At 39.5% G+C, this 18,515-nt stretch overlaps 1 protein-coding gene across 1 annotated transcript in view; it reads right to left on the bottom strand.

The window, feature by feature from the left end:
- Nucleotides 1-962: 962 nt before the first annotated feature.
- LOC113911053 (translation initiation factor IF-2-like) overlaps nt 963-18,515 on the bottom strand; it is a 32,242-nt gene continuing 14,689 nt past the window's right edge. The window contains exons 3-4 of the mRNA XM_027573252.2: nt 1,890-2,004; nt 963-1,049 (exon numbers count right to left, since the gene is read on the bottom strand). Coding sequence (XP_027429053.2) covers nt 1,957-2,004 — 48 coding nt within the window. The 3' untranslated portion in view covers nt 963-1,049; nt 1,890-1,956. The remainder of the gene's footprint in view (nt 1,050-1,889; nt 2,005-18,515) is intronic.

Raw genomic sequence — 18,515 nt, 5'->3', positions numbered from 1 at the left:
CTTCTATTTGTCCGTCCCGCACCCGTCTTTCCCCATGCCAGAACCTTCCCTCTGTTACTCCCTTTGGCTGCAGTGCATTTGTAACAGGAAAGAAAAATTGCAATTAAGAAAGAGGACTCAAACTGGCTTCTGTAACATGGGGCAGCTGTGTAAACTATGGCTCTTTTGTCCCAGCTTATTTATTTATATGAAGGTAGACCTTAGAGCTCAGTCAGAATTGGAACAGTTGGATGACGAAGACATACAATTCTCTGCATCGTTAAGGAATTGCTTTTCAAGTTTCCCTTGGAAGTCAAGGGAGGAGAAGGATTACGAGTCCTAGAACTAGGAGAGAAGCTTCAGGAGAAAGATTTAAATGGAAAGTGAGAAAGGGCTTGGGGGAAAAAGCCCAAGTGAGACTATCCTTCCGGTGAGGATATCTATGGATCTTGAATTAAAGTGACCTGTAACTGAGAGGGGCTTGGGAAATATCTTCATCTGGTCAGAGACCAGAGAGCACACCCCACCATCACCACCAGAGAACCTCCCTTTTCTGCACCATCTTATAACAAAATACACCAAATACAAAACTATCTGTATTGGTTACAACACAGAGAGAAAAGTTCATCCCTGTTAATTACAAAGATAATGAAAAGCAAGTATATTCACTAAGAATATTAATCATGAGTTGGGAACTGAGAGCATTCCAGAAAAAAAAAGAGTTAAGTACTAAGTAAAAATCATCTACCAGGGCAAACATGTAGGGGAGGCTCTTCATATAGATAAGGAGGAAAGGAACCCCATCCTGGGGGAAGGTTCCAGCCGGTACCGATAGAGGGTAACTTCATATGTCAGACTACGCCCCTTTGAGGAGATAAAAACCTGAAACAAACTGCCCCAAGACAGAGTACACGCACAGACTCTTTCCTCTTCAGAACCCTGTGAGGGGAGCTTTTCTTTACTCATGGATGTAGGAGTGCAAGGGAGAATCCTGTAGCATTAGGAATCTCTACCATATGCCCTTTCTCTCCTCCTTTTGTTCTTCCTTCTTCTTCTTCAGAGAAACAGAGCTGTGGGAAAGAATAAGCAACTCTTTAAAGAAACCAAGCCCAGTTCCCACCCCTAGATTCTTAAGTAGTAGTAGAACTACTTGTTTAACAAAGAAAGTGAATGGCAACCGTAATGTAGTTTTAAAAATTACTTATCGTCTTGGTCTCAAACAAAATATAAGCAATATGAAGACAGAAATTTTTATCTTTATTGTTCGATGCTCTATGCCCAGCACCTAGAAAAATGTGTAAATGATAGATGGTGCTAAAATCTGTTTACTAAATGGAATAAATGAATGTTGGTATGGCCCTATTATCCTCAAAACCTATGCGGATATCTGTTACACAGAACAGCCTGGTGTTGGTGGTGCTTTGGTGAATGCAGGAGGAAGAGCAGTGGCCTTATGTGGCATGATGGGCAGAGGCGACAGCTGTAGGAGTCAAGAGAGTTAAGTAGGAATTAAGAATTAAGAAAGGACAGAAACTATGAGTCATAGGAGATCAGAAAGACCTGGAAATATAGGGGAGGAGGAAAGGCACTTTCTTCCCCAAAGCACATAAGATGGCAGTGACCCGTACCAATTATTTGGGTGAAGGGAAAGGTGACCTGGCAAAGCAGGAGAATTTAGGAACAATTGAATGGATAAATTGTAAAACCATTTTTTTTTTTTTATTGTGGACAAATTTTCCTTCAGTTTAGACCTTTATCTCAACCTGAGATTTGGAGCAAGAGACCAAACGTCAATCGCTACTTATCAGATGAAAGCCCAAGAGTAAATTTCACTCTGTCCCATAGTTAGTTCTTAAAACCAGACCAACCCCTACACATCATGAATTGATGAAAATGAGCTGAGGGCTTACCAAGGCTCTGTCTCCATGAAACCTCCTCACTTTTTCTCTGAATTTCTCTCTGTCTCTGGTCCAGACTCTATCCAGCTCTTGACTGAGCAGCGGTAATTTCAATCTTGTCTTCAGCCTTTTGGATTTGAAACCAAAAGCAAAGGCAACCAAAGAAAAAATAGCAAGTAAAGTAAAAATATACATCAAACTCAAAAGCTTCTGTACCTCAAAGGGAATCATTAACAAAATGAAAAGGCAACCTATGGAATGAGAGAAGATATTTGCACACCAAATTAATGATAAGTAGTTAATATCAAAGATAGGCAAGGAATTCATACAACTCAATAGCAAAAAAACCCAAATAACCCAATTAAAAATGGGCAAAGGACTTGGACAGACATTTTTCCAATGAACACATACAAATGGCAAACAGATGCATGAAAATGTGCTCAACATCACTAATTATTTGGGAAATGCAAATCAAATCCACAATAAGGTATCATCTCACAACTATTAGGATGGCTATTACCAAAAAGACAAGAGATAACTGATGCTGGCAAGGAGGTAGAAAAACAGGAACCCTGTTGATAGAAATGTTAACTGGTATGGCCACTATGGAAAACAGTTTGGAGGTACCTCAAGAAATTAAAAATAGAACTAATAACTTATGATGTATATCCAAAGGACACAGAACCATTATCTCGAAGAAATTGCTATATTCTCACGTTTATAGCAGCATTCACAATAGCCAAGGTATGGAAACAATCCAAGTGTCCACCAACAGATGAATGGATAAAAATATTTATATGTGTATCAATGATGGAATATTATTCGGCCTTAAAAAAGAATGAAAAAAATATCATTTGCAACAACATGGATGAATCTGGAGGGCATTATGCTAAGTGAGCCAGAGAGAGAAAAACAAATGCTTACTCTTTCACTTACGTGTGGAATCTTTAAAAAGGAGAAAAAAGTCAAACTCATAGGAAAAAAAGAGTAGAAAAATGGTTGCCAGGGGCTGGAGTGGGGGAAATAGGGAGAGGTTGGTAAAAGGGTATACACTTTCAGTTATAAGATGAATAATGTTGAGAATCGAATGTATAACGTGGTGACATAGTTGATAACACTGTACTGTGTGATTAAGATTCACTGAGAGAATAGAACTTAAATGTTCTCACTGAAAAAGAAAGATAAATATGTGAGGTGAGGGATGTGTTAACTGACTTTAATGGGAAAAATCTTTTCATAATACGTGTATATATCAAATCATCACATTGTACACTTTTAAAAAATTTATTTATTTATTTTAAAGACAGAGAGAGAGAGAGAGAGAGAGAGAGAGAGAGCATGATTGGGAGGGGCAGGGAGAGGGAGAGAGAATCTCAAGCAGATGCCATGCTGAGTGTGGAGCCTGATGCAGGGCTCAATCTCACGACCCTGAGGTGGCCAGCTGAGCCAAAACCGAGTGGGACGCTTAACCAACTGTACCACCCAGGTGCTCCACATTGCACACTTTTTGTCAATTATATTTCAATAAAGCTGGGTGGGGGGAAGATCTGAGCAAGATTCCAATACATACATTTAGTGAATAAATATATATTCCTATGGGAAAGAGGGCCATTGTCCTAATTGCCATTAACATGTCCTAATTGCCATTAGTACGACTCAGTACCCTGGGAAGGGGACTGTCATTGTCAGGTGGTACTTGTAAGAGCTAGTTCCAACTTTCTGTTCTCCAGTCACATGCTAGAACTGCACTTCTCCAGTCTCCCTTTTTTGCATCTTTTGAATTGTGACACAATACACACAACATAAAATTTAACATCTCAGCCATTTTTAAGTGTATGGTTGAGTGGTGTTAAGTATGTTCATGTCCTTGTGCAACCATCACCTCCATTCATCTCCAGAACGCTTTTTATCTTGCAAGACTAAATTACACCTGTTAAACAATATCTCCCTAGTGCTTTTTCCCACTGCCCCTTGGCAACCACCATTCTGCTTTCTAACTCTATGATTTTGACTACTTTAAGTACCTCATATAAGTGGAATCATACAGTATTTTTCTTTTGGTGATTGGCTTATTTCACTTAGCATAATGTCTCCAAGGTTCATCTGTGTTGTAGCATGTGTTAGAAGTCCCTTCCTTTCTAAGACTGAATAATATTTCCTTGTACGCACATACTACATTCTGCTTATCTATCCATCTGTTGATGAAACTTAGGTTGCTTCCACATTTTAGTTGTTGTGAATGCTGCTAGGAACATGGATATACAAATATCTCTTTGAGATCCTGCTTTCAGTTCTTTTGGGTATATATGCAGAAATGGATTGCTACATCATATGGTAAATCTATTTTTAATTTTTTGAGAACTGCCACACTACTTTCCACAGTGATTGTGCAATTTTACATTCCCACCAACAGTGTGTATGGGTTTTAATTTCTCCACATCCTCATCAATACTTGTTATTTCTTTTTTTATTTTGTTTTTGTTTTTTGATAGTAGCCAGCCATCCTAATGCACGGGAGGTGGTATCTCATTGTAGTTTTGATTTGCATTTTCTTAATGACTAGTGATGTGGAGCATCTAGTGATTATTGGCCAATTGATATCTTCTATGAAGAAATGTCTATTCAAGTTCTTTGACCATTTTGGATTGTACTGTTTGCTTTCTGTTGTTGAATTTTAGGAATTCTGTATATATTCTGGATATTAATTCCTTATCAGATATGTAATTTGCAAATATTCTCTCCCATTCTATTGGTTGTTTTTTGTATTCTGTTGGTAATGCCTTTTGATGCACAAAAGTTTTAAATTTTTTAAAAAAATATTTATTGATTGATTTGACAGAGAGAGAGACAGCAAGAGAGGGAACACACGCAGGGGGAGTGGGAGAGGGAGAAGCAGGCTCCCCACTGAGCAGGGAGCCAGATGAGGGGCTCAATCTCAGGACCGTGGGATCATGACCTGAGCCGAAGGCAGACGCTTAATGACTAAGCCACCCAGGTGCCCCCAAATTTTTAAATTTTTATGAAATCCAATTTGTCTATTTTTTCTTTTGTTGCCTATGCCTTTCATGCCATATCAAAGAAGTCATTGCTAAATCCAATGTCATGAAACTTTGCCTTGTGATTTCTTCTAATAGTTTTAGAGTATTAGGACTTTTGTTTAGGTTTTTTATCTCTCTTAATTTTTTAAAATTTTATTTTATTTTATTTTCTTAAAAGATTTTATTTATTTATTTGAGAGAGAGAGAATGAGAGACAGAGAGCACATGAGAAGGGGGAGAGTCAGAGGGAGAAGCAGACTCCCCACTGAGCAGGGAGCCCGATGCAGGACCCGATCCCGGGACTCCAGGATCATGACCTGAGCTGAAGGCAGTCGCTTAACCAACTGAGCCACCCAGGCGCCCTTAATTTTTTAAAATTTTAAAATTTTTTAGAGAGGGATTGGGAGGAGGAGCAGAGGGAGAGGGAAAGAGAATCTTAGGCAGCCTCCACACCCAGAACAGAGCCCAACCTGGGGCTCAATATCACAACCCTGAAAGCATGACCTGAGCTGATATCAAGAGTTGGACACTTAACTGACTGACCCACCCAGGGGCCCCTTGAATTAATTTTTTAATATGATATTAAATAAGGATCCAATTTAATTCTCTTGTAGGTGGCTATCCAGTTTCCCAGTACTGTTTGTTGAAAAGACTATTCTTTCCTCCCATTGAATGGTCTCGGCACTCTTGTCAAAATCATCTGACCATGCAAGGGTTTACTTCTGTGCTCTTTATTCTATTACGTTGGTCTATATGTCTGTCTTTATGCCAGTACCACACTGTTTCAATCCTGTAGCTTTGTAGTCAGTTTTGAAATCAGGAATGTGAGTCCTGTAGCTTTGTTCTTTTTCAAGACCGTTTTGGCCATTTAGAGTCCCTTGCAATTCCATATGAATTTTTCCATCAGCTTATCAATTTCCACAAAAGAATGTGCTTAATACTAAAGTTCAATGTGCAAACAACTCAATTTAGAATGACCTTAGATCATTCAGTCCAACACACTCAGTGCTATAGATAAAGACCTAGTGAAGCTGTATAACTTTCCAAAGTTATGAAAGGAGGGGCGCCTGGCTCAGTCTGTGGAGCATGCACATCACCTCTTGATCTCGGGGTTGTGAGTTGCAGCCCCACTTTGGGTGTAGAGATTACTTAAAAATAAAATCTTTAAAAAAACAACAAAACGAAAGAAAACAAAGTCATGAAATGAGTTGGTTTAAGACCCAAGACCAGAACCCAGTCATCCAATCTCCCAACACCCCCCCCACCAATCCAACATTCTTTCTACTATACCATGCTAATTTTCTGAGAGAAGACTGTAGCATCCCGCACTAGAAAAAAGAAAAAAAAAAAAGCAAAACAAAACAAAAAAGCCTTGTTGACAGCATTTTGCGATTAGAACTACTTAGCTGACTTTTTCCCACCCTGAACTCCCCAAATTTTGCTGTAATAATAAAAATTATTTTTAAGAATTTACTAGGCAAAAATGTTAAGCAATTTATATTCTGTATTAATATGGATTTTTTGGTTACAAGCAATAGACAATGACATGGCCAGCTTAAGCAAGCATGTTGAGCTCCCAGCAGAACCAAAGGAAAAACTGAACAATCAAGTTTTAGAAAGAACAGGCAACAGAATGGCTCCCACGATCTCAGTAGCAAAAACTCTCATCGAATGCACTCATCTCAGTTTGTCTCCACTTAAGATTCAGATTTCTGGAAAGGGATTCTGATTACCCTAGCCTTGAGCATATGCCCAGACTTGACATCACGGGGTGGGCTCCTATGACCAAGACCCCTCTAGAATCACAGATCACAGTGGAGAAGCAGGGCCTCAAAAGATGAGCTGCATGACCACAAACAGAAGTTCCCCATTATAAATACATTATCTCATTTAATCCTGACAACACTATGTGGCAGATAGTAGTATTCTCATTTTATTATGGAGGAAATGGAGGGTCAAGGAAGTTAATAATTTGCCCACGTTCACACAGAGAAAGGGGCACTTGCATGTCTAGTAGTTCTCTTGGCTCAGCCCTGAGGCTCTGCCTCTTTTCTGAGTACTGTCTCTCCTACCTCTGTGTTTCCCTCTCTGGGTAGAATGTTCCTGCCCTGTTGCTGAGTTAGGGTGAGTTGTAATCGGCTCCTTTTGGTAGGAAAAGTCACTTCCTGATTGGGTTCTGGGATCAAAATGGGATGCACAACTATGATGCTCTATTTCTAAAACAACTAAGCCTTCCCTTGCGGCAGGATTATTATTTAGCTCCTTCACCTCCATTGCAGTGAGGGCACGGTAATATGCAACGTACCTATTGTGCAAAGTTCATTTCTGTTACTGGTTGTGTTCTTATCTATTGCTTCCACAGGTGGTAAAATTTGATAGAGATAAAATTCTGTACCTTTATAAATGCAGAGTGATTGTTAATAGTTTCCATGGGACAAAAATAAACAGTGTAGGTTGGGGGAAAATATAGATCTACCCACAGTTTTGCAAGAATTTTTCTTACTGCTTCTTCACAAGTGGTGACAATAATCAGCTCATAATTGATCAGACTTAATAGATAAAAAAAATTATCTGGCAAAAACCAAAAACCAAAATCCCTTTCCTATAAGAAGTTTCTTGCCTCATATTTTAATGGCATAGCTTTTTAATTGTTTACTTTGATTCATATAAAAACTGAGAAGTAGACAAGCTCCTTAAATGAATGCTAAGGTTTTTTTTTTCTTTTAACTCCTAATTATTTGGCATAATGGAGACTATTTTGCAGCATAAATGAAAATCAAAGTGTTCATAAATCACTTTTTTTAAGATTTTATTTATTTCTTAGAGAGAGAGTACACGCTATTGAGCGTTGAGAGCTCACGAGTGGCGGGGGACGGGAGGGGGACACGGAAGGGTGGGAGGGGGGGAAGGGGCAGAGGGAGAGGGAGCCTACTGCTCGATCCCAGGACCCTGGGATCATGACCTGAACTGAAGGCAGATGCTTAACTGACTGAGCCACCCAGGCGCCCCTCATAAATCACTTTTATCCAGTATCAAGAATGCAACTAGCAGTAATATCAGGATAAAATTACTCATTATCATTATTATCTGTGATGGTTAATATTAATGTCAACTTGGCTAGGCCACAGTACCAGACAGTTGGTCAAATGTTATTCTAGACATTTCTGTGGAAATAGTTTTAGATTAATGTTTAAATCAGTTAATTCTGAGTAAAACAGATCACCCTCCATAATGTGGGTGGACCTCATCCAATCAGTTGAAGGCATAAAGAGGGGAAAGATTGACCTCCTCCAAAGAAGAGGAAATTCTGCCAGTCTACTCTGTTCAGAATCAGACTGCAACATTAACTCTTCCCTGGGTCTCCAGCCTGCCCACACACCCTGCAGATATTAATCTTGCCATCCGCTATAATTTTGTAAGCCAATTCCCAATTCTTAAAAGTTTCTCTCTCTCTCTCTCTCCCTCTTCCTCTCTCTCTCTCATATTCTTATACACACACACATACATACTATTGATTCTGTGCCACTGGATAACCATGACTAAAGTGCTATCACTGGTATTGATAATCTAGCAACATATTTTTTGATTACTTAAATACTTAATTTATTTAAATTTAATTTACTTATTAAATATTTTCAAGATTACTTAAGTCCTGACTTATCTATCATGAGATTGGTTTAGTTACTTGTTTCATGCATAAGCTGATGTTTTATAATCTTGGTAAACTGAGCTGCAAATACAATGCCTGGTATATAGAAGTTGCTCACATATTTTTTATTGAACTGAGGTATTAACTGGACAATATTTCTATCATTAAAAATTTTTTTCTACACATACAATACATGTTGATGAAATTAGTTTTCTACACATAATGTACATGTTGATGAAGTTGGTTTCTCATGGGAGAAGAGCACTTTAAAGGGTATTTAACTTGGAAATTTAGAATAAAGTGTTTGAAAAGCAATTTTGTTGTCATATCCAATTGTACTTTCTTTATTGAAATACTTACTCTCCAGGGAAGATGTTATGTCAGTCATGTTCCCTTTGAACAAAAATGTATTGAATGCTACTGGGTGGTAGGCACTATTCTATGTCCTAAGGAAAGAGTGCTTGAACAAGACAAAAAAAAGCTTCAATTCTCATGGCAGAGATAAATAATAAACAAGTAAACAAATAAATAATATAAGCCTACTATTAATACTATGAAGAAAATGGGGGAAAGTAAGGGGCTATTGAGCATTGCGGGGCGGGGGGGGCGGGGGAGTCAGGCAAAGCCTCCCTACTGAGAACTGATCGGAGAACAGAATGGTGAGATAAAGCAGTTGTGCAAAGATCTGGGCGGGGGGGGGAAGTGCAAGTAGGGATAGCAGCAAGTGCAAAGGCCATGAGGCAGGAGCCAGCCTGGCAGGTGGAGGAACAGCAAGAAGGCCAATATGCACAGAGCAGAGTGAACAGGGGAGAGGAAGGAATGAGGTCATGGAGATAAGAAAGTGCCTGATTACACTGGGTTGTGTAAATTTTGGATGGGAGTCTGGATAAAGGGGAAGTGAGTTACGCAAAGATTATGGATAATAAATATTTTTGTGGTTACTCTCAGAGTCTACAAGTCAACCTACAGCAAATGTTCTAAACCTGGGAGTTCCAACTGTACTTAAAACTTACAAGCTTTATAGTGGCCCACTCTTAAATAGAAGCTGACAGCCAAGGGTCTCCAGCACCTGAGGTAACCCCTAGTAGTACCCCTACTAGAAAGGCAGAGATCACAGCAAATATAGACTAGAAAGAAGACAGGGCAAAAGCAGAAAAAATGCTATTTTTAAAAAACCCCATCCGAGTCTTTCGGGTGGTGGCGAAGTCAAGTCCCACAACAAGAGTGCAGCAGTCTGGGACAGAAGGATAGAGCAGTGGAAGAAATTACGAGGTCCATAAAAAAATGAAACTGATCCGTTAGCCTATGTGTTGTACAATATTGATCAGAGATTCACATTTCCCTAGGAAAGTTTGAAAGCAAATGAAAAAAACAAGACAATTATTATCTAGAAAAAACGAAAAAGAAAGAAATACAAAACTTGGCTGAGCATCACACAAAATTTACATAGTCATAAACACTACATATTGATTCAGTTCTTTCATTGTTGAAGAGGTGTCCTCTATTTCAGTAAATTTTGTCTTAAACAATTAGGAAAATTGATACGAAATGAAAAATACCAAACTGATATAACTAAAAGAATGATATAGGGAAGCGAACTCGTGTGTGTGTGTGTTCGGGATGAGAGTGGATTCATAATACCAAAATTACTAGCTAAAAGTGTTGAAATTTTAATAATTAGTGGTGACACTATTTTTAAGAAGAATTCGTTATTGTTTATTGTATTTGAACACTAAGGTGTGGCAAGCTTGTCAAAAATATTTCTGACAAAATGAAAACCTAGGATCATGGTCCAAACAGCCTAAAAACTAGCTGAGGTGATTACTGTATGCTCTTAACTGGGGGTACTAAAAGGAACAATACCCAGAGAGACTAAAGACTGTATTAAACAAAAAAAAAGGATTAGACTTTAAAAGAAAGATTTTTTAAAATGCAGTATCCAAAAAATGAGCATTGATAGCTGCCAAGATCCAAGGTGTAGGAAGGTCTAGCTACTGACAGACTCCATGAAAAGTAGATCTTGACTGTAGATTGAAAGAGTTTTTTTAACCTTAAAAGTTTGACTCTGAGATACTTGATAAATATCAAAATTTATCTATGAAACAAAAACTTGAATGGATATTAAGGTGTAATGGGTTGAATGATATGCCTATGTTACAATCCCCAGAATCTGTGAATGTTACCTTATTTGGAAAAGGGGTTTTTGCAGATGTAACTAAGTTAAGGATCTTGAGACGAAGAGATCAACCCAGATTATGCAGGGCCTTAAATCCAATGACAAGTGTCCTTATAAAAGACACTCGGAGGAGAAGGAAATGTGAAGACAGAAGCAGAGACTGGAGTGATGTGGTCACAAGCCAATACAACCAAGGAATGCCATCAGCCGGCAGGAGCTGGAAGGGCAAGGAAGGATTCTGTCCTGAAGCCTCCAGACGAAGTGCAGTCCGGCCAACACCTTGGTTTTGGACTTCCGGGATTTTAGCTCCCAGAACTGTGAGAGAATAAATTTGTCATATTAAACTGTTATTTTAAACCATCAAGTTTGTAGTAATTTGTTAAGGTAGCCACTGGAAACTAATAAGTATATTATTAATACTTAATATATACTAATATATAGTACTATAACTAGTAAGTATATTACTAATACTAATATATAACTAAATCTTATTAGTTTCCACTGGCTATCCTAACAGATGTTATATATAAGATATATAAGAGATTATATATCAAATACTGGTAAAAAATGAATATTAAGGAGTAGGAAGGCAACACACACAGAGACACATACAACTGGGATGGGCAGTGAGGAAGCAGGCTTTAAGTGTGCAGGGATAATTAGTCAAACTCTTCGGTACATAATGAAAATAACCCCCAGTCTTCTTTTCAATTGACCAGCTTCTGTGACTTCGGGGGGAAGGGAAATGTACACATAGATATTAATATACAGATAATCGATCTTAGCGGATTTACCTCAGGGTACAATATATTTACAAAGGTTGGTTCTCAATATTTTCAGAGACCTCTAATTCAGACACACCATCACAACCGCCATGGCTCTTCTCTCCACCTATCTCAATATGGATTTGCTCTTTTTATGAAGATAGAGCTAAAACAAATCTGATAAATCAACCTCACTAATAATTTAGTGGTGGTATTTCTCATGAGGGATTTGAATTTTATTAAAGGATGATTGAAAAAGAAAAAAGAAACCTTTCCTACTTTTTGTGCAGTTTTTTTTGTTTGTTTGTTTTCTATTTCAACCTCGAAAGAGTGGAAATTCAGGTCATCAGGGCCAGACCATCTCAGATTATAGTAAAATGGAGGCTGTTGTGACAATTTCCCCACTGCCGGTGTTTTTTAAAAAAGACCTGAGGTTCATATATGTAAACACAACCTATAATTCTCCTCTTAGTATCAAGTCAAAACAACTGAAAAATACATGGTTATCCTTTCTCCAGGATCCAAAACCCATATACTCATTCAGTCTACAATCCCTTCCTTGTTTTGCTCTCTCTTCCAGATTAAGGTAGCTTTTGGTGCTTATTCTTTCTTTACCTTGGTTTACCTATAGACACATCGACATGAAGAAGCACACTTCTCTGAGAATGGTGTTGGTTCCACACTCTTTAGAGAGGATTTGTGAACCAGATTAGTCAAATAAACTCTCCTAAGGAGCTTTCTGGTCATCACGCATACTCTCAGTTCTTTTGGGTTGGTGCAAGCTGTGGTGAGTAAATATAAGATCAGGGCAAGGAAACAAAAGTAAGATTTACTTTATTTCCTAAGTAAACGCCAAGTATTTCCCTAACTAAATGCTTTCGGGAATAGAGCCAACATTATATAAATATAATGATGAATCTAGTACATTGGAAAAAAATACACAACCCTGTGATAATCAATTAATTTTTAAGACAGGATAAAATTTTACCCACATTCCTTTCTGTTGAACTTCTAAATAATTAAACTCGCGTGAATAATTGACAGCCAAAGTTGTCCAAACATAAGAAACATTATCAAGAACATAACTATATCACTGCTTTGTTTAATATCTTAGCAATATAGGTATGTTTGGTTAATTTTGTCAAAAGTTTATGAGAGGAGAATTAGGCCAAATGTGTCTATTTTCTACATATTATTGACAAAGGCTGTGAACCGACAAAGTATGACCACTTTTGGGAGGGGAGCTGTCAGTCAGCATCTGGGAAGATAGATTGGATCCTTACTGGGTGTGGGTGCACTGACTGATGATAGGCCAGTAGTGAAAAAGCCAAATCACAGAAAGGTGAGATCACATTAATTCAAGTTCAACTATAGCAGTTCTCCTAAATAGGGGCTCCTTCTCTCTCTAGGCTCTGAATTAGCTGGCACGTAGGAAAAGCATTTTGGTAGTGGGAGGGAGAAATCACTAAAAAGAGGTTTAAAAAAAATTAAAATGTAGTTCTAAGTAAGGAGAAGAGCCAAAAATAGGGCAGCCTAAAGTCATGTGATATGACTTCTCTTAACCAGATGGGGCACAGAGCTCTTAAGAGAGCAAGAGTCATACACAGTTGGAGACCAGCCCACGGCCAGTGACAGATAAAAGCATAAACTCAAAAAGAAAACTAAAAAGCAAGGTCTGAGAGAGACAGAGATCCCCATTACCTCACCCACCTTACCCTGCTTTGGGAACAACACAAAGAAACCAGACAGAGGTTAGGTGTCTCAGTGCCTTGTTTCCTTGTAGGTCTGGATGTTTGTCCTGAAAGCTTTTTCCAGTCAAGACCATGTGTAGCTTGATTTCATTTACTTTAAAACATGCCATTTTGCTCTGTGATGTTCTTTCTTCATACGTTCTTCTGTTACTTCTCTTTATTTCCATTTTTTTTTCTTAGACTCTTCATGAATTCACTCTGTCAATTCACTTTGCTAGAAGTAACCAAGGTGAAAGGGTTGTTTTCTTCTCCTATCTAGACCGGTAAAAGTAAGGGGTCAAAATGGCCTAAAGATTGATTTACAGTAATGCCAGTAATGCATGGAGTCCAGAGAGGAAAGTGAAGAGTGGGACTTGTGGAGAAAATAGCAGTTAATTGTGGTAAAATGAGCCTCAGGAATTAGACCTTCAAGAGGTCCTATAACTGTCTTTCCTGTTTACCCTCTTCTCTTTTTACCCATAGGACATGTTAAAAGCACATGAAACAAAATTCAAATGACCGTTTAAGGTTACTGAAACTTTGCAGTGAAAAGCGACAATGCAGATAGTACGGAGGTGTTAAGGGATGACTTTTAAAAGTCTTCAAGTTTATCTAAATTAAGAAACTAAACGTGTCAAGTGTGCTTAGTAATATTTTTTTCTAATACAGAAGGTCAAATGTATGTAAATAACCAACCACTTTACAAAAGATCTCATAAAATGCTAACCCTATAGAATGAAATTCCAAACACAATTATTTTCTTTGCATTATATGTTGTGGAAAAGTACTTGAACGGTGTTATAAAAGAAACAGTCTTTCTTCTAGCCCACTAAATTCATTTTACCTTAAGGAAGCTATTTTAGTGTTTGGAAAGGAAATAACAGTATAGAGAAGGGGATCTGGCCAATGGGTGAATTGCTTAACAGCCTTCTGGTAGCTGAAAGGGTAGTTCAGGTGATTGTAATCTGATGTGCATGGATGGGCTTCAGAATGCCCATATACCTTCTGAAATGATAAGCATATCAAAGAAGAAAAATGTTTTGAACTATAACTTCCTTCTAAGGAAGTTAAAACTGTTAAAGGAGACCACAAGGTCTCAGAAAATGCTTGATGTTGCTACAGAGTAGGTGGCCCCTTTATTCAGCTAGGCACCTGGATTCTTTCTTTCAATGATTTTCTTCTGGGAAGAGAATGCCATGGTTTCTATCAGATAATTATCTACACACACATCATGACTATCTACACACATCGGCAAAGGAATTGAAAAGGAAAGAAACTAATAGAGAAGAAAACTTTTTTAAAAAAAGTAATTTTATATTGCGTATTTCCGGACTCCTTTTGTATTTTTTGAAATCTTCATGTGCCTTTTTTTAACAAAGACATGTCAACATCTCCAGGAAATTAAGATTCAATTTGGCATTTCCTCTTTTTCTTCTTTCTCGATATGTATACTTTGATCCGTTGCTTTCCTTGGGTTTCTCTTTCAAATGTCAAGGATAAATTTTCAACCTTTTCTTTTTGAAACTCATCTCACAAATTTCCATTAGCTCTGGACTCGAAACACACCCAAATGAATAACATCTGCCATTTGAGTGTCTGGACATAGCCGATATGTGAGTTCAGGAAGGGTTTAAACCTGTCCTAAGCCAATTTGCTCATTACAATGTCTAGATTATCTGTGATAGATGAATGGTCATTGCCAACACAGGTGGTTGAGAGTTAACTAATATCTACCAGTTTTCCCACAGTTTAAAATGAAAGTGAGCCTTGGACCAAAATCTGCCACGCAGACATTTATGAAGCAAATATTCATTAGCAGTGGGCACAAAACAAAATAAAGCCATTCATATAAAGGCTTCTGTAAACTCTTTGAAATCCCAGTTCTCTGTACCCTGAGGAGGTTTGAACATAACTTGCAAAAGAGGTTCATTGGAGGCTGACACAATCCTCTGGAGTCAGGGACATTCTAGAAGCAGTACCTGCAGAGATAGTCCTTTAGGGTACAAGCTCGCTAGATTCTCAAGCCTTGCTCATACAGTGGGGAGGGAGTGTTCTAAGTGTTATTTTAATGTTTTTTCTAATACGTATATCACAAAACCACTAATTTCACCAGTGAGGGAACTCGATTTCTAAGTTGTTAAACTAATTAGCAAAGCTTGTGGTGTTCACGGGAGATAAAAAGTTACCTGTAGTATTTGTAGTATAGCTGCTTCTGGGGTACAGTCTTTCCTTTTTTTTTTTTTAAGATTTTATTTTTTAAAGTAATCTCTACACCCAGCACAGGGCTCGAACTCACAACCCCAAGATCAAGAGTCACGTGCTCCATCGACTGAGCCACCAGGAGCCCTGGGTGCCACCTTTCTTAAAGGTGAGCAGATAATGCCCAAATAGGGAATTTCCGGTTAGGGCCCTGACTACCTTAGAGTTGAGCTCAAACTAAAACAAATGTATTATCACACTGTCAAGGCTGAAGTGCTTCACAGAAACATACTGATGTCACCACAGCCCCTTGAGTTTTTCCCTCATTCTTGAGACATCTACACGTGACCCCAACTGAGCCAAATCAGCTTCTCTGCACCTCATGTAAGGAGCAGTTTTGGGGCTGTTGGGAGGGTAGAGTGCCCAGGGCTGAGGTGGCAGCTCCACAGCTTGAAAGCGAAGAATGAGGAGCATGTTGGGGTCCACTCAGCAGGCAAGGCCCTGAATGTTAGTCCTGGCAGCTCAATGGACACACACATTGACGTTGTAACACACTTAACTAACACACCTCATGTCTAGTCACCTTCCTCAGAGATTAGCTCCCTTTCTGATTGGCCATTTCCACCTTGTGTGTCAGCGAAAATCATAATCTTGATACATCCTAGCTCTGCAGTGTTGGCATCCATTCAATAACAGAAGTTGCCTATTCTCCCTTTATGGCATTTCATGACTATCTACGTAATTTGTGGGGCCCAGTGCAAATGCAAATGCAGAACCCTTATTCAAAAAAACAAAAAACAACTTTTTTTTTAAACATATATTGCATTATTTGTTTCAGAGGTACAGATCTGTGATTCAACAGTCTTACACAATTCACAGGACTCTGAAAAACAAACTGAGGGTTCTAGGGGGGAGGGGGTGGGAGGGTGGGTTAACCTGGTGATGGGTAATAAAGAGGGCACGTTCTGCGTGGAGCACTGGGTGTTATGCACAAACAATGAATCATGGAACACTACATCAAAAACTAATGATGTAATGTATGGTGATTAAAATAACAATAAAAAATTTTAAAAAATCTTTTAAAAACAAAACAAAACAAGGCAATGACCAAAAAAAAGAAAAGTATTCTAAATTTTCTTAGGATTTCTATATAAAGTATTGTCAAATTCAACTCAGCAGTTTTCAAAGAAAATATCCTTTAAGTAGTTAATCTTAGTAATTTATGGATGATTGTATTAAAAGATGTCACATTGATAGATTAAAAAAGAAAAGCAAAAAAAAACCAAAAAACGAAAACATCTTTCCATCTCAACCTGTCCTGTTTTGTGTGTGCTTGTGTGTGATTTCGTGCAGCACTCCCTCAGGCACAGGGTCACTGGGCCCCTTCATGTGACTATAGCAGCCGGGATCCCTCTCCCGCCAGCAGCTGGGTCACTTTCCAGGCCCTGTTTAGGATCAGGGAAGTCCTCGGCCAAAATCTCCAGTGGATGGTGACCAGTAAGATGGCAGGCTCCATGCTGGGTCGTGCTTAGCCCCTCGACTGGGAAGGATAAGAGGCTCACTCCCTTGGAATTGCTCACTGAATGCACCTTGGCCCTGCCACCTGGGACTGGGCTTCCATGGTCCCTCATGAGATGCTGCGGGGGGGCACGCATGCTGTCTTCAGCCTCCCAGGCCCTGCACCCGGCTACACGGGGGGGGGGGGGGGGGGGGGGGGGGGGGGGGGGGGTGAAGGGCAGCCATAGCCAGGAGAGGCTGGGGGCAGCGGGGAGGAAGTCAGGAAGTGCCTAGGACACCAGAGGGCGGTAAGGTAGAGAACTCCTCCTGGGGAGATGGGGAGCCTGCGGGGAGGGGTGTGATGCAGGGAAAGGGTAGTGGTTGCCGGATTTCTCTGCCTTTAGTGCCCAGGTTCTTGGTCACGCCTCTTGAAGAATGAAGAGGTAAACCAGGGACACAGAGGGGTGGGCAGCAAAGCAAAGTTTATTGAGCAAAGTATAAAGCTCCTAGAGAGGGAGGGGGGCCCGAATGGGTTGCCCCCTGCAGTTTCTAAGTTTAGGGGTTTTTATGAGCTCTTTTGTGGAACTGTCTTCAGCAGTCAGGGTGTGCCAAGTCGTGTCAATCAGGGCTTTGGCCACTTGTCTGTCTACCTGTTAGGTTCATGTCCCGTGCTGATGGTCTTTTTTTTTTTTTTTTTTTGGCTGATATCTGGGGGCTTCAGGTCTTAATTGCCCCCTGCTCGTGATATTGACAAATGCTTTATGGTTAATTGCCTTATTTTAGGACATTTGGTGAAAGTCATTTCTGCAAAGGCTGCAAAGCGGAATGTTAGTGCAGTCCTGTCTAAGCTGCAGAACGGGATGTCTGCGCTGTTTTATTTTAGCTGTCCTGACTCCGTTATTTTCCTTTGTTGGGGACCCTGGCCCTGACTACCCAACTGTCCAACTAGCTCCTACATTAGGACTACGGGTGAACATGGGCTCCAAGCCTCCAAAGCATGTTTCACTGTCCCACCAGACTTCACTCACAAAACACAGATTCAAAGATAAAATTTTTAAGAATTTTAAGACAGTAGCCACAGAGCATTAAGCCCCAATCAGGGTCCTTCTAAGTATGGGGCCCTGTATGGTTAGTTTTCTGTATCAACTTGACTAGGACGCCAGGTGCCCAGATATTTGGTCAAACATTATTCTGGGTGTTTCTGTGAAGGTATTTTTGGATGAAATTCACATGTATATCAGTAGACTGAGTAAAGCAGATTGCCCTCTGTAATGTAAATGGACTTTATCCAATGGTCAAAGCCTGAATTGAACAAAAGGTTTCAGTAAGAGAGGGTTCCTCCTGCCTGACTGCCTTCAAACTGGGACATCAGCCTTTTTCTGCCTTCAGACTCTTCCTGGGTTTTGCACCTATGGGCGTTTGGGACTGGAACATTATGGGCTCTCCTGGGTCATCAGCTTGCTGGCTCACCCTGCAGATCTGGTGACATGGCAGCCTCCGCAATGGCATGAGACAATTCCTAATATTATCCTATTGGTTCTGTTTCTCTGGAGAACCGTGACTAAAACAGGTCATATATGACCGG

Source organism: Zalophus californianus, chromosome 12 (assembly GCF_009762305.2).
Source record: "Zalophus californianus isolate mZalCal1 chromosome 12, mZalCal1.pri.v2, whole genome shotgun sequence".
Lineage (NCBI taxonomy): Eukaryota > Metazoa > Chordata > Mammalia > Carnivora > Otariidae > Zalophus > Zalophus californianus.
Note: the sequence above shows the minus strand (reverse complement) of the source record. Positions and strands in the feature narration are given on the sequence as shown.